The sequence below is a fragment of the Protopterus annectens genome, chromosome 4.part0 (assembly GCF_019279795.1).
Source record: "Protopterus annectens isolate FY-2018-M chromosome 4.part0, PAN1.0, whole genome shotgun sequence".
NCBI lineage: Eukaryota > Metazoa > Chordata > Ceratodontiformes > Protopteridae > Protopterus > Protopterus annectens.
This window is the reverse complement of record NC_056733.1, coordinates 936,007,803-936,020,487: the sequence shown is the minus strand read 5'-3', so window position 1 is coordinate 936,020,487 and position 12,685 is coordinate 936,007,803. Positions and strand designations below refer to the sequence as shown.

Sequence of the window (12,685 nt, the reverse complement as noted above, 5' to 3'; positions counted from 1 at the left end):
GATGAGACTGGTGGAGAGTTGTCGAGGGGGCAGTTTGATGGGAGGATTTGGTGGACACTGGGGAATGGTACAGAAAAAGTAGGGTGGAGTGGGTGGTAGTTATACATTTGTTGGAAGGAGCAGAGAGGGATTGAGGTAGTTGCGACAAGTGCTAGAGACAGCTTTGTAAAAGGTATTAAACTGGTTACTTGGGAGCAAAAGGACGAGGAACAGTACAGTGTATTCATGCTGAGTGTAGTGAGAAGTCAAGGTGGGTAATGTGTAAAATGGGTAGACGTGACAGGTCTAGTGATGAAGTCTACATGTTTGAGTGTAGATTGTATTTACTGTGGAGAAGAGGCTTGGTGTACCTTCCCATGGCTAGCAAGAGTTTTTACGATTTAAAGTCCATTTAGTAGTCACCTTGACTCTCTCTTTGGTGATACAGTCTGTATATATTAAGGTTGAAGTGAAGTAGGTCTCTTAATGACCTCTTTACATCCCGAGTCCCTAATAACATTGTAACAAATGAGTAGGCCATTATTCCTCTGCTGACAAACTCGTTTGAGCTGTATATTAATGCTAAGGAACTGCTCAACCAATTAAACATCTGTTACTTGGCCAATTGCTGAAAATAGAAGGAACACTAGTGCCATAGTATGTGCTCCAGAAAGAACAAACAAGTTGGGCCCAGAATTCCTCACAATGCTTATGGCAGAACAATCATATACAAGTAGTTTAAAGGGCAACATTCTGGGTCAACAGACTTGTCTGCTGCTGCAAAGCAAAACCTTCTCCATTCTGAATATTTCTTATCTATTTACAGATGGGTTTAGAGACCCAGGTAATCATTTTAGTCATGGGGGGGGGGTCTCAAGAACTGTACATGCTCTGCAGACACTCCAGTCTCCTGCACTTACCAAATACATTCCTTGGCAAAGTCACAATCTATAACTGTGCCAAGGCATACACCAGTACCTGTCTTTTCATGAACTGCTAAAGGACTTGATAAGAAAGGTAAAGGCAACTGCTCAGCAATTATTTTACATTCTTTAGGATTTAATACACAAGTCTACTTTTCCAGGGATTCTTTGCTCTCCACACATTTGTCAGTTTAAAGGGAACAGTTTCCTAAACTGGTACAAGATGTTCAGGTATCCAAATGATTGTTCTCCTTGCAGGGTCCATTTTCGCTGCTGTGAGATTCTTCAAAGCTGCTTTATCAATGGATCCCAGAATCTTGTCTTTTTTGTCTCCAGGTTATTCAACCATTGTACAAGCAGCAGTCTCAGACATTTGTACAAGCAGCAGTCTCAGACATTTGTACAAGCAGCAGTCTCAGACATTTGTATGTACAAGCAGCAGTCTCAGACATTTGTACAAGCAGCAGTCTCAGACATTTGTACAAGCAGCAGTCTCAGACATTTGTACAAGCAGCAGTCTCAGACATTTGTACAAGCAGCAGTCTCAGACATTTGTACAAGCAGCAGTCTCAGACATTTGTACAAGCAGCAGTCTCAGACATTTGTACAAGCAGCAGTCTCAGACATTTGTACAAGCAGCAGTCTCAGACATTTGTACAAGCAGCAGTCTCAGACATTTGTACAAGCAGCAGTCTCAGACATTTGTACAAGCAGCAGTCTCAGACATTTGTACAAGCAGCAGTCTCAGTCATTTGTACAAGCAACAGTCTCAGACATTTTCTTAACTTCTCTACCTATACCTGACAGCTCTCCATATTTAAAGTCCATTTTAGTCCATCATTGTGCAGAAGAAAGTCTGTAAAGCTTTAAGCCCCTTACCTTTATAGTTTTTTTGTTTACAGTTTTTCACAATTATTGGTATTACACAATTCTCTATTTCAAAGAAGCATTCTAAAGGAATCCTTAGAAGCTACGCATCTCTAGACATCAGCAGAAAGCAATGTAAGCTACTTTTTTACACTTAAGAAAATAAAAGTGCAAACTTTTAACAGTATTACTCTTTGGACTGCCAAAAAACCAACAAACTATTTGTGAATGGAAAATGCAGCCAAGTAAGAAGCAGTTATGAAGTTTAGGAATAATGTGACCATCAAGTGCATGACAACTGAAGCAAGAACGGCATCAGCAGCAGCAGGAGACCAGCGGTATCAGCAGCAGGAGACCAGCGGTACTCTCATAAAAGTGGGGGGAGGGGGTGTGGGGTGGTCTGAATGTTTTTATCTGGCTGCAAAAAAAAATTATATAAGTGAAGAGAAATCCAAAGGTTATAGATACTGCTGCATAAGTCTTTACTGAAAACACAAATATGTGGCAACGCAAACTCATTGTGGAAATAAATTACCAATAAACAAGAATTTGAACAGATTTTGACCATTAAATTGAAGCTGAATGAAAATGTTTCACAGACATTGTACTGAACGATCTCATCATTCAGAGTCAGACTACATGGTTTGCTCAGTATCCTGTGAGTCTGTGCTATGACGCAATGAGTTGCCATTCTCAGTTCCTGAGACGTGGTAGACCTGGAACAACGGCGTTCCCCTTCCTTCATGTTCCAACTGCTGTGCTTTTCATGAACTGCATTGAATGCAATTGACTGCGATGAATTAATCTGTGAATGTTGTCTGCAACTGAGTTTTTCAAACTACTACTTTCATGACAATACACATATGCCATCTTTCTAAAATAGGAAACGACGATTATGATTATAACACCTCTGGCGAAAAAGGTAAATGAGCAGTACGTACTACGAGACCAAAATCAGTGCTTTACTCATCTAAAGACCTCTTTAGTGCAGCAATGTCACAATGCAGTACAGTTTTAATGTAAATTTGGCAAAAAAAAACAAAACAATAAGCAGCCTTTTACAGAAAAATACCAAAGTAAGGGGTACTCCACAGTTCGATAACGTAAATAAAATGTTTTCAGAAGTTGTGTTTTTCTGCACTGGATGCCTATGCTAAATTTGGTTTTATGTTATAGTCCATTGTATTGAACTGATCACTTCTTTACTTCTCCAAGGTCTTCAATGCTGTCATCATCCACCTGCAAATGCACATGAAAAACAGAATGACAATGATATACACACAATATAGCTCATGCTTTATGTTAGATATTATGAATATAAGGCTGAAATTAATTATGCTGTAAATATGCTGAAAGAAAAAGCTTGCTTAAATGCAGAAACATTAGTAATATGTGATCAGCAACCATATTAAATGACCATGGCTTGGAAAATAAGGAATCTGCTGAATGGACATTTTTCCCTTACAGACTTAAACAGGATGTATGCAAGAGGAAAAATGCAAAAATCTGCTTTTAAAGAATGGACAATGACAAAGTGGCAATGTGTTTCCTCAAAAATATGTTTTTCTGCATGGAAAACAGGACATGTTTATCAGCATTGGCACAACAACAGATGTTCTTATACAAAGATCCAAACATAATACAGGATGTTCACACGGTCAGAAAAGCTGGTCTCATAAAATTCAGCAAAAATGTTTCAAGACAATGTTAAACAAAGAAGCTGAAAAATTATATCATTAAGTCAGCAGTTTGCGTCAGCATCTGCAACAATTAGCACTGTTTCTACAGGATGAGCAATTCTCCAAAATAGAATACCAAGAGGACTAAAATTGTATACAAGAGCTGTATGAATCCAGTTGTGTTAGGGGTATGGTAGGGACACATTTGTCCTGAGGTAAATGTTATATCTCTCACATCATCTGTACTATACGAGAAGTAAAGTTGGAACAGTACTTTAAGCTGCAACGTTAGTCCGTTTGGTTTATTATAAAAAGTTATTTGTTACTGTTCTAAAGTTGATGCTGCAAAGTATATTCTCTCATCAGTGTATATTCTGCAAGTTTCTGTATGCAACAGACTGTGAATACAAATATAACCAGACTTTAAATTTTAGCAGAATCCAGCCAGCAAGACTGTGTCTCTTAAAAAGACTTCAAATCCATCACAGCAAGCAGTAAGCTCCATATAATTTTTCAATGGCAAGCTAGCCTGCATTTGAACCTAAAATCTGCAATTCAAACACAGGAGGAGTGATGGTAAGGCCCTGCAGAGGGTCACTTCAGTTAAATTGCAGTAACTCACATTTGTACGTATGTGTAAATCCTAAACATAAGTATTCCAGTTTATGCAGCTTGCAGTAGTAAAGTTTTTTAGACGTCTAAAATCCGGAGTGAGACTAGTTCAAGAAAGTCGCAGTGCCATAAATTCTCCAAGAAAAGGTGGATATCCACTTGTACAGCAGTCCGCTGCCTGTTGTGCTTCACCAGCTTCTCAAGTGACTGAAAAATTTCTAGCCATCAGCAACAGCCTGATCACCTGTTTTCTTGCTAACTGGTAAGACTTTTTTCTGTGTCACGTATTTAGTGTGGATGATGTTAGACAGTTTGTATATTCTTAGACAGTTTGCATATTCTTAGACAGTTTGCATATTATTTATGATTCATGCAGGAGTAAACCAAACTTTAGCAAATTGCAATGTTGGTATACACAGCACATTAGTAAATGTAAAACCTTATTAGGACAGGTTGATAAGGCATTATGCAAATGTATTACAATATTTGACTGTTATCTCAAAGAAAACCATGTGAAATATGACAAATGATTATTGTGTGCTTCAACAAAAACTGCATTTTGTGTATTATGCCATAAACAAGTATTGCATCATATTGCTAAAGAAAAAGACTGTAAAAACAGATCTGTCCATGATAAAAAAATAACTAAGGGTAAAGTGTTTCCATTATATTCAGATGTTGAACAGTTATGTCCTGTCACCACATGTGAGTCAAATCAGTTACTGATAGAACCCCTAGTACATTTTGTTACAAAGAAATGTAGTAAACTTCTAAAAGACAGACACAATGAGTTCAGAAAGTTCTCCAAAATAGAATACCAAGAGGACTAAAATACTATACATACATCTTTTCAAAAGTACACAGGAGTTTCAAATTCAGCAGAACAGCTTACTAAAGAATGTCAGAAAAAACGTGCAACATTACAGGAAATTCAACAGCAGTTGCAGGATAAAAAAATAAATTAGCTGAACTGACAGACTGGGAACTTCCTGCATACACAGTTAATCTGTGCAAAATAAATATATTTTATAATATGTTTATGTTTTGAAAATGGTTAAGCATACATGGTAGGATGGTAAGAGCAAATCATTCTCAAATGTTTTACATTCATTCAGTTAAAGCAAGACATTTATCAGTACTACAGTAAAGTAGAGCATATGACTGCCATTCTTAGCATAGTCAAAAGGTAAACAAAACTGTTCTAGTGTATAAAAATTAAATAAAAATAGATAAGTAAAAATTTAAAGTCTGGTTATATTTGTATTCACAGTCTGTTGCATACAGAAACTTGCAGAATATACACCAATGAGAGAATATACTTTGCAGCATCAACTTTAGAACAGTAACAAATAACTTTTTATAATAAACCAAATGGACTAACGTTGCAGCTTAAAGTACTGTTCCAACTTTACTTCTCATATAGTACAGATGATGTGAGAGATATAACCTCAGGACAAATGTGTCCCTACCATACCCCTAACATAACTGGATTCATACAGCTCTTGTATACAATTTTAGTCCTCTTGGTATTCTATTTTGGAGAATTGCTCACCCTGTAGAAACAGTACTAATTGTTGCAGATGCTGACGCAAACTGCTAACTTGATATTTTTCAGCTTCGCATTTTTACTGAATTTATAGGTAAATGTTGTATTGCTCTGTTCTAAAGTTGATGCTGCAAAGTATATTCGCTCAGTGTATATTCTGCAAGTTTCTGTATGCAACAGATTGTGAATACAAATATAACCAGACTTTAAATTTTAGCAGAATCCAGCCAGCAAGACAGTGTCTTAAAAAGACTTCAAATCCATCACAGCAAGCAGTAAGCTCAATATAATGTTTCACTTTACTTGAAGACAGATGCATATTATTACTGTGAAGCCATAACATACAGCTCCAAGACACTGTACATATATATATAAATACATTTCGTACCTCTGGCCACTTCTCCTGAATGACTTCAGTGATATCATCTGTAAAATCTCCTTGAATAATTATTTCATCCTCTGCTGTAACGGATGCTCCACAAGAAAACTTCTGGGCAAAGAACCTTTGTGCTTCTTTCAGGTCAATTTCTAAAACAAAAATAAAATGTATTAATTATGAAGAAATATGTTCTTCTACAAGGTGCTGACTTAACTAAAAAAATTGCACAAGGAGCATGTCTTTGCACCAGGTTATGTATACAAAACCTCTAACACCAGCTGAAGCAGTCCAAAAAGTAGCGTGGAGTACTCACAGTAACAGCAGACTTCCAAATGGCTCTGGAAGCAGTTTATGTGCACCCATTGTCAGTCTCTGCCACATTTTCTAGCAGCAGAAAGTCCCTTGACTAAAAGTTAAGTTTTTCTCCGGCTGCATCTTTGGAATCAGTTAGCATGTGCCACGTCTGAAAGTTAGGAACTCCTCACTGATGGGTTACGGATCAGACTCTTCCACATTTTCCAGACTTTAAACCCTAATCTTCATACCCCTCCCTCTTCCCACAATGCACCATACAACCTCTAACCCTTCAGATCGAGTTTGTTGCATATGTCTACTGATTTACAGAAACAGGACAGGTAAAGAATTGTGACTGAAAACTTGGAACTCAAAGTTCCCATAATGGCCAATATCCTTCTAGAAAATATAAGGCCGGTAGATAGTTGGGAGATAAGGTGAGGAAGAATGAAAGACAACACATATACCAATTTATGGTAAGTACATAACTCCTAAATATGATGCTGTCCTTTTCTTTTCTTCCTCGCTGATGGGTAGAGTCCCCCAGCTACATAATTTTTGGAGACCCTCAAGGAAGGTTATGGCAGAGCACCATCAAACCATGGAGGGTCTGTTTCTGGAGACCATGCCCAGTTTGTACTGCTTCACAAGGTTATGAATTGCAAAAACAAGTGACAGAAAGGTTGATAAGGTAGTCATATACTTGGTAGAATAGCTCTAGGATAATAAGACTATTCTAAACCATTTTGGGAATAAATCAGCAAAAAATGAGAAGTAATCTATTTGGCTAGGATAACATACAAGACTGTTTAACCCAAGCGGTTAGAAGGAAAGGGAGATAAACAGCTGGTCCAATTTTCTGTACTGTTTGGTGCCCCCCCCAAAAATAAACAATTAAATTGTGAATGATGAACGACAATTTTGAAACCATGATTAACATTGGTTTCTGTGACTATTTGGTTATAAAGAGAGGGACTGGTCCAAAGGGACACCCTATTCTATGAAACAAAAATAAAGAGGCTTGGCAACAGGGCCCGAAGTTCTGAAAATTCATTTTGCCAATGTAACGTGACCAAGAAAAAATGTTTTTCATGAAGGAAAATTCATATTACCATTATTCATCGGTTCAAGGACTTGTGTCAATTTCTGAAGAATAACCATTAGATCTGAAGGACAAAACAGGATCTTTTAAGGAGGATCTATGTGGCAAGCTTCCTTCAGAGGAAAACTTTACATCATCTGGGAGCAGTAAAGGACAGGAATTGATTTCCTAGTGAAAAACACAAATCCACACAGTTACGGAGAACTTAATAGCAGATGAAAACTATACTTCAAAGGGGAGGCAAGAAAGGGAAAGGAAGAGTAGTTAAGGGTTCAATTTCAAAATAGCAGTCCATATGGGTAATCAACTATTTATTTCACCTCAGATTACCAGGATGGTTCGACTTGGTCAACAGAACCAGTTTTCAATTGAGTTCCACAGAGAAGAACTCCAGATGCATACAAATATAATACTGCAATTATTTTGTTACAGACTTCTCATAAGGCCAGAAAGTAGAGAAACAGAGAGAGAGAGAGAAACCGAGAGAGAGAAGTGTACCTTATTATGTTGTGACAGCAGTGCTATAATAGAGGTCCTGAACCCGATGGCTAATTTTACTAAAAAGGGAAGCAAGCCTGTAACATCTTGCAATCACTGGGAATAGAGAAACCATACGATCAGTTTAAGGGCACAGAGATTAGGATGCTAGGTGTCTGAAGGATGAGGCAGAAAAATCCCAATTGGGCTCAAAGATGCGCAGGGGATATTTTACATGAAACCCAAGAGAGAGCGAGAGGAACCACACTTGACAAGACCAAAAAAGAAAAAAGGAAGAATGAACAAGACCGACTTCTTCAACCTGCTGGCTCTTTCTACAAACTTTGAGATTAAGGGTGCAGGGTGGATAAGTATACAGAAACCGGTGGTCAATCAGGAAGCCAAGCATTCTTCAGAAATTCCTCCTTAAGGGGGCAGGGATTAGAGCAAAGAGGTCAAAGCAAGATTAGCCACACTGGCTAAAAAAAGTTCGCAACTGACTGAGAGACCACTGAGGAGTCAAACTTGACCTAATGAGTCTATCCGCCAGTGCACTGGATTTCTACAGTATGTGTGTTGCAATTAGAAAGAGGTCTGAAGATATCGCCAGATGCACAACCCTCATGGCCTCTGTGCACAAGGGGTAACAACAGGTTCCTCGGCGTTTGTTGATGTACTAAAGCTGACATGCTGTTGGTTTGCATTGCAATAGCTCCCAGGAGATCATCATCCTGAAAGGCTTGCAACATTAGTAGGACAGGTCTCATCTCTAGGACATTGGTATGCAACCTGGTTTCCAGAGACCACCACGTGCTTAGACCATCTTCACAGGATTATAGGAACTTACTAGGCTATTGGCTCAGAGGCCCTTTCAAGCTTAACCAAGAATTTAGCCCATGTTCACACAAGTCAGCACCCGATGCCCCTGTACAGCAGGGATACAGGTAGAATCCAAGGGGTGTATTTTCTGTTCCCCATCCAATTATCCAGGTTGCCCTTAAAAAGGGTTAATGAGGTATTCTGCTTGACGTGGAGAGGGAGTCCATTCCATAAAAGGGGGAGACTCTGGGACCCAAATCTGTCCTGACAAAAAGTCCTATTGCTGTCACAGACCAGGTTGAGGTCATGCATGCAGGTTACTCAAGTAGAGCTTGACATTTGGATATGCAGCAGTCCCATCAAGGACATGTCTGAGATTGCTTTGTATGCCAGACAGAGGTCACCTCTGATGAGTATGTACAAGACTGAGTAGAAGGGCAGAGCTTTTATCCTGTGTAGAGTAGATGTTTGAGGCCCTGCATTCTCTTGGCGAGGAACCTCTGTGGTCTCTCCAGCTGCTACATGTACCTCACAAAGCACATGCAGCAGCTGGAGAGACCACAGAGGCCCTGCATTCTTCTGGTGAGGAACCTCTGTGGTCTCTCCAGCTGTTGCATGTGTGTTGCACGGTACATGCTGAAAGGGACATTGTACTCAGTAATGGGTTTTATAAGGGAAGTCTACAGGGTTGTTATGACCTCCTCGTCTCTGGATGAGATACCCTCACTAATGAGGTTGGCTATGTAGAAAGCTTTCCACAAAATGGAGGCAATACGGCAGCCAAAAGTCAGTTCGCTATCAACCTAGGTGCCCAAGTCGCACACAACTGATTGCGTGCTTAGGATCTTGTTATGAATGTGATAATTTGTGGGGATGTCACAACACTTTCCCCAAAGGGGGGGGGGGGGAATGATGCATTTTTTGGCATTCAGTTTGAAGCCATGTTTCTGGCACCAGTCACTTGTTTGAGTGAGACCCTCTTTGAGGATGTTCACATCACTAGGGGAATTGATGACAGCGCCCAGCTTACAGTTGTCTGCAAACTTGGTCAGCCACAGCCTACTGGTTCTGGCCTGCACCTTAGGAAAGTATATCCCAAACAAGAGACCCCAAGACCGATGCCTGGGGTACACTGCTCGTTAAGGGTCTACTGCTTGAGGTGGCTTCCTCTATTTTGACTAGGTGGGTTCCATCAGTGAGCTAGTTTGCTACCCATCTGGTAATATATGGATTGATGCCTAGTTGAGAGAGTTTATTATATCCGAGTGGGGAACAGTATTGAAGGCTTTGGTCAGGTCAAAGTGAGTGACGTGCACCATCTTCCCCTTGCCCATGGCTTTTGTGATTGTCTCAAAGAAGTCAATCAAATTTAACAGGCATGACCTCCCCTTGACTAAACCAAACTGTGTGGGATCAAGTGTTTGGAGGGTGCCAATGCCCTTGTTAATGAGATCCATGATAATCATTTCCACGGCATGCAGATTAGGCTGGTTAGGCTGATGGGTCTATAATTTCCTGGATCTGTGGACGCTCCATCTTTGTGCAAAGGGATGATAGTGGCTGCCTCCACTAGGCTGGGATGAAGCCAGTACTCAGGCTTTGGTTGAATAGGGTGCCTAATGGTGCTGCAAGTTCCTGCCAGAGTTCATGTAGGATGCAGCCTGTGATGTTATTGGGTCACATGGAGGCTGTATTTTTTGCCTTTGACAGAACAGTGATGACTTGCTCCCTAGAGATATGGGGAGGGGGGCAGGTGCTGGGGATGTCCTGATTTGCTGATGGGGGACAGAGGGGTGAAGTTTTCATTGAACCTGTTTGCCAGCAGGCTGGCTATATCTACGGCATTTGTGTATGTGGTGACCTAGAGCACCAGTTCTGAGCAGATCTAGTGCTTCCTTTGAGGTTGCGGACATATGTGAAGAAGGCCTTATGATGGTCTCTAGTAGAGTTGGCCAGTTTGGACTCTTAATTTGCTTAGAAGGATTACACTAGTGCTCTTATTTGCTTGTTCAGGCTAAGGAGACATTGCTTCCAACTGGGCACCTGCTCCTTCTTGATCTTGGACAGCAATTTTTTCCATTTATTATAGAGTTTATTTATTGCAAATGTCCACCAGACAGGAAAAATCATCTTCCTCAAGAAGAGTAAACCTGTCAGGTATTCCTGATTTCATGCAGCTATATAAATGCTGGTACAGTACTTTGGTGTAGGTTTGGACGTATGCGCCAGTTCCTATGGAGAGAGTGGGGGCTTGTGAAACTGTTTATAACTTCCCTAAGGAAATTGTAATCAGCTTTGGAGAAATTTTTTTGTTTGACTCTAGCTGGAGCAGGGTCAGGGGAAACCGTGACTTTGATAGTGACTGCTTTGTGGTCGGATCTTACCAGGGAGGATGACACTATAGGAATGTTGCAGTGGTTAAATACCAATTCTAAGATATTATCACCTCTTGTGAGGGTGCTGACCAGCTGGTCCCAAGGTATATGCACTGACGAAAGCAAGGAATCTCTGGGCATTTGTGTTTTTGTCATGAGTAGTTTTTCCAATCTATGGTTGGATAGTTAAAGTCGCTGAGGATCAGGCTAAAGGGTTGAATCTTGATAGACTCGAAGAGGTCCAGACAGGTGAAGTGGGCATCTTGAGTCAAAGTTGAGGGCCTGTAACTAGCTGTCATCTGAATAGGGGTCTTGTCAATGGTTAAATTCACCTGAAGTGCCTCCTGTGCTTCATACTGTTTGACCAGCCTGGAGGTGTGCATCTTTAATATATATTGAAACTCCACCTCCTTTGGCTTTAATATCCACACTTTGGGGTCTGAATGTATGACAGACTGAGTAACCTGGTAAGGCTGGGGTGCTCTCCGCAGCTTTGTACCAAATTTCTGTGACTGCACAAATGTCAGCATCTTCCAGGGTTAAGAATGCTTGCAATGAGTACAGTTTCATATTCAGACTCCTAGCATTTAGCACCATGATCTTTAATTTACGTTTTGATGACATTTTCATGTTGGTAGTTCCGATCTCATGTCATTGCCTAAAAAAGACACTACGGGGGAGGCAAGAGTCTTTGCCAGAAGCCTGAAGCCCAAAGGAGACAGATGCAAGCTATCGCTGGCAAAGCATTGTGGTCTGGTGATCATGTCTTTCCAGCCTGTCAGGTACTGGATCCCCTTGGAATGACACCAGAACCTAAGTCAATTGTTAAAGTCAATCATTTGCTGTTTGGATTAAGGCATCAATTAAGGCATCATTCTGGGCGACGGTAGAATGCTGCTCAAGGCTAGGAACATACTTACCTGGGACACATTCAGCAAGCTCAATCATGTCTCTCTTCATACAGTCCAGGGAGGTATGTCTCAAGCCATTCACATCAACATGGACTATGACAGAGTCATAGCAGTACCTGTTGTTGACAGACGAGTGCATGGGTGATATGGCAGATTCTGGCACCTGATAAACAACTGCAACTTTCTCCTTATCCAGTTTTCCACTTGGAAAGCCTCCCGCCCTCCAGATAGAAAGCATCCGTGATCGCTGTGGACAGTGGTGGGTCGACTGTGGACGGTGATGGGTGGATAGCCTGCATAGGAATAGGTCATCCGACTGGATCTAGCAGCAAAAATGACATTTGAGAATTGGAACTGGTTTGATAGGAATAGATAGAGGCTGGTAAAGACAGACCACTTGACAGCCAAAGTCAACTGGAGGATTTACATAAAAAAAATCTTGTTAGAGGTACTAGTATTATGGCTGCTGACAGACTCACCAGCCAGTAGGCTTAATCTTTGTTGAAGAGGACAGAAGTGACTGCGAGTCACACACTTGATTTACCAATGTGAAGCGGTGAACAAACAAAGATGCTATCTGGTTTGTGGTATTCAAAAAAGAGCCTATGAATTCCAAATTCTGTACAGGAGATGGATTTTGATTTTGCCAGATTTATAGTGATGTCCACAGATCTGGAGATATGAAACAGGTAATCCCTGCCTTTTAACAGCTGATACCTGGT

At 40.5% G+C, this 12,685-nt stretch overlaps 2 protein-coding genes across 3 annotated transcripts in view; both read right to left on the bottom strand.

The window, feature by feature from the left end:
• Positions 1–12,685, bottom strand: part of CCDC62 (coiled-coil domain containing 62) — a 1,334,937-nt gene that overhangs the window by 667,735 nt on the left and 654,517 nt on the right. The window lies entirely within an intron of this gene.
• DENR (density regulated re-initiation and release factor) overlaps positions 2,711–12,685 on the bottom strand; it is a 486,191-nt gene continuing 476,216 nt past the window's right edge. For both annotated transcript variants that reach the window (XM_044068910.1, XM_044068911.1), the window contains exons 7-8: positions 5,995–6,134; positions 2,711–3,008 (exon numbers count right to left, since the gene is read on the bottom strand). In XM_044068910.1, coding sequence (XP_043924845.1) covers positions 2,964–3,008; positions 5,995–6,134 — 185 coding nt within the window. In that variant the 3' untranslated portion in view covers positions 2,711–2,963. The remainder of the gene's footprint in view (positions 3,009–5,994; positions 6,135–12,685) is intronic.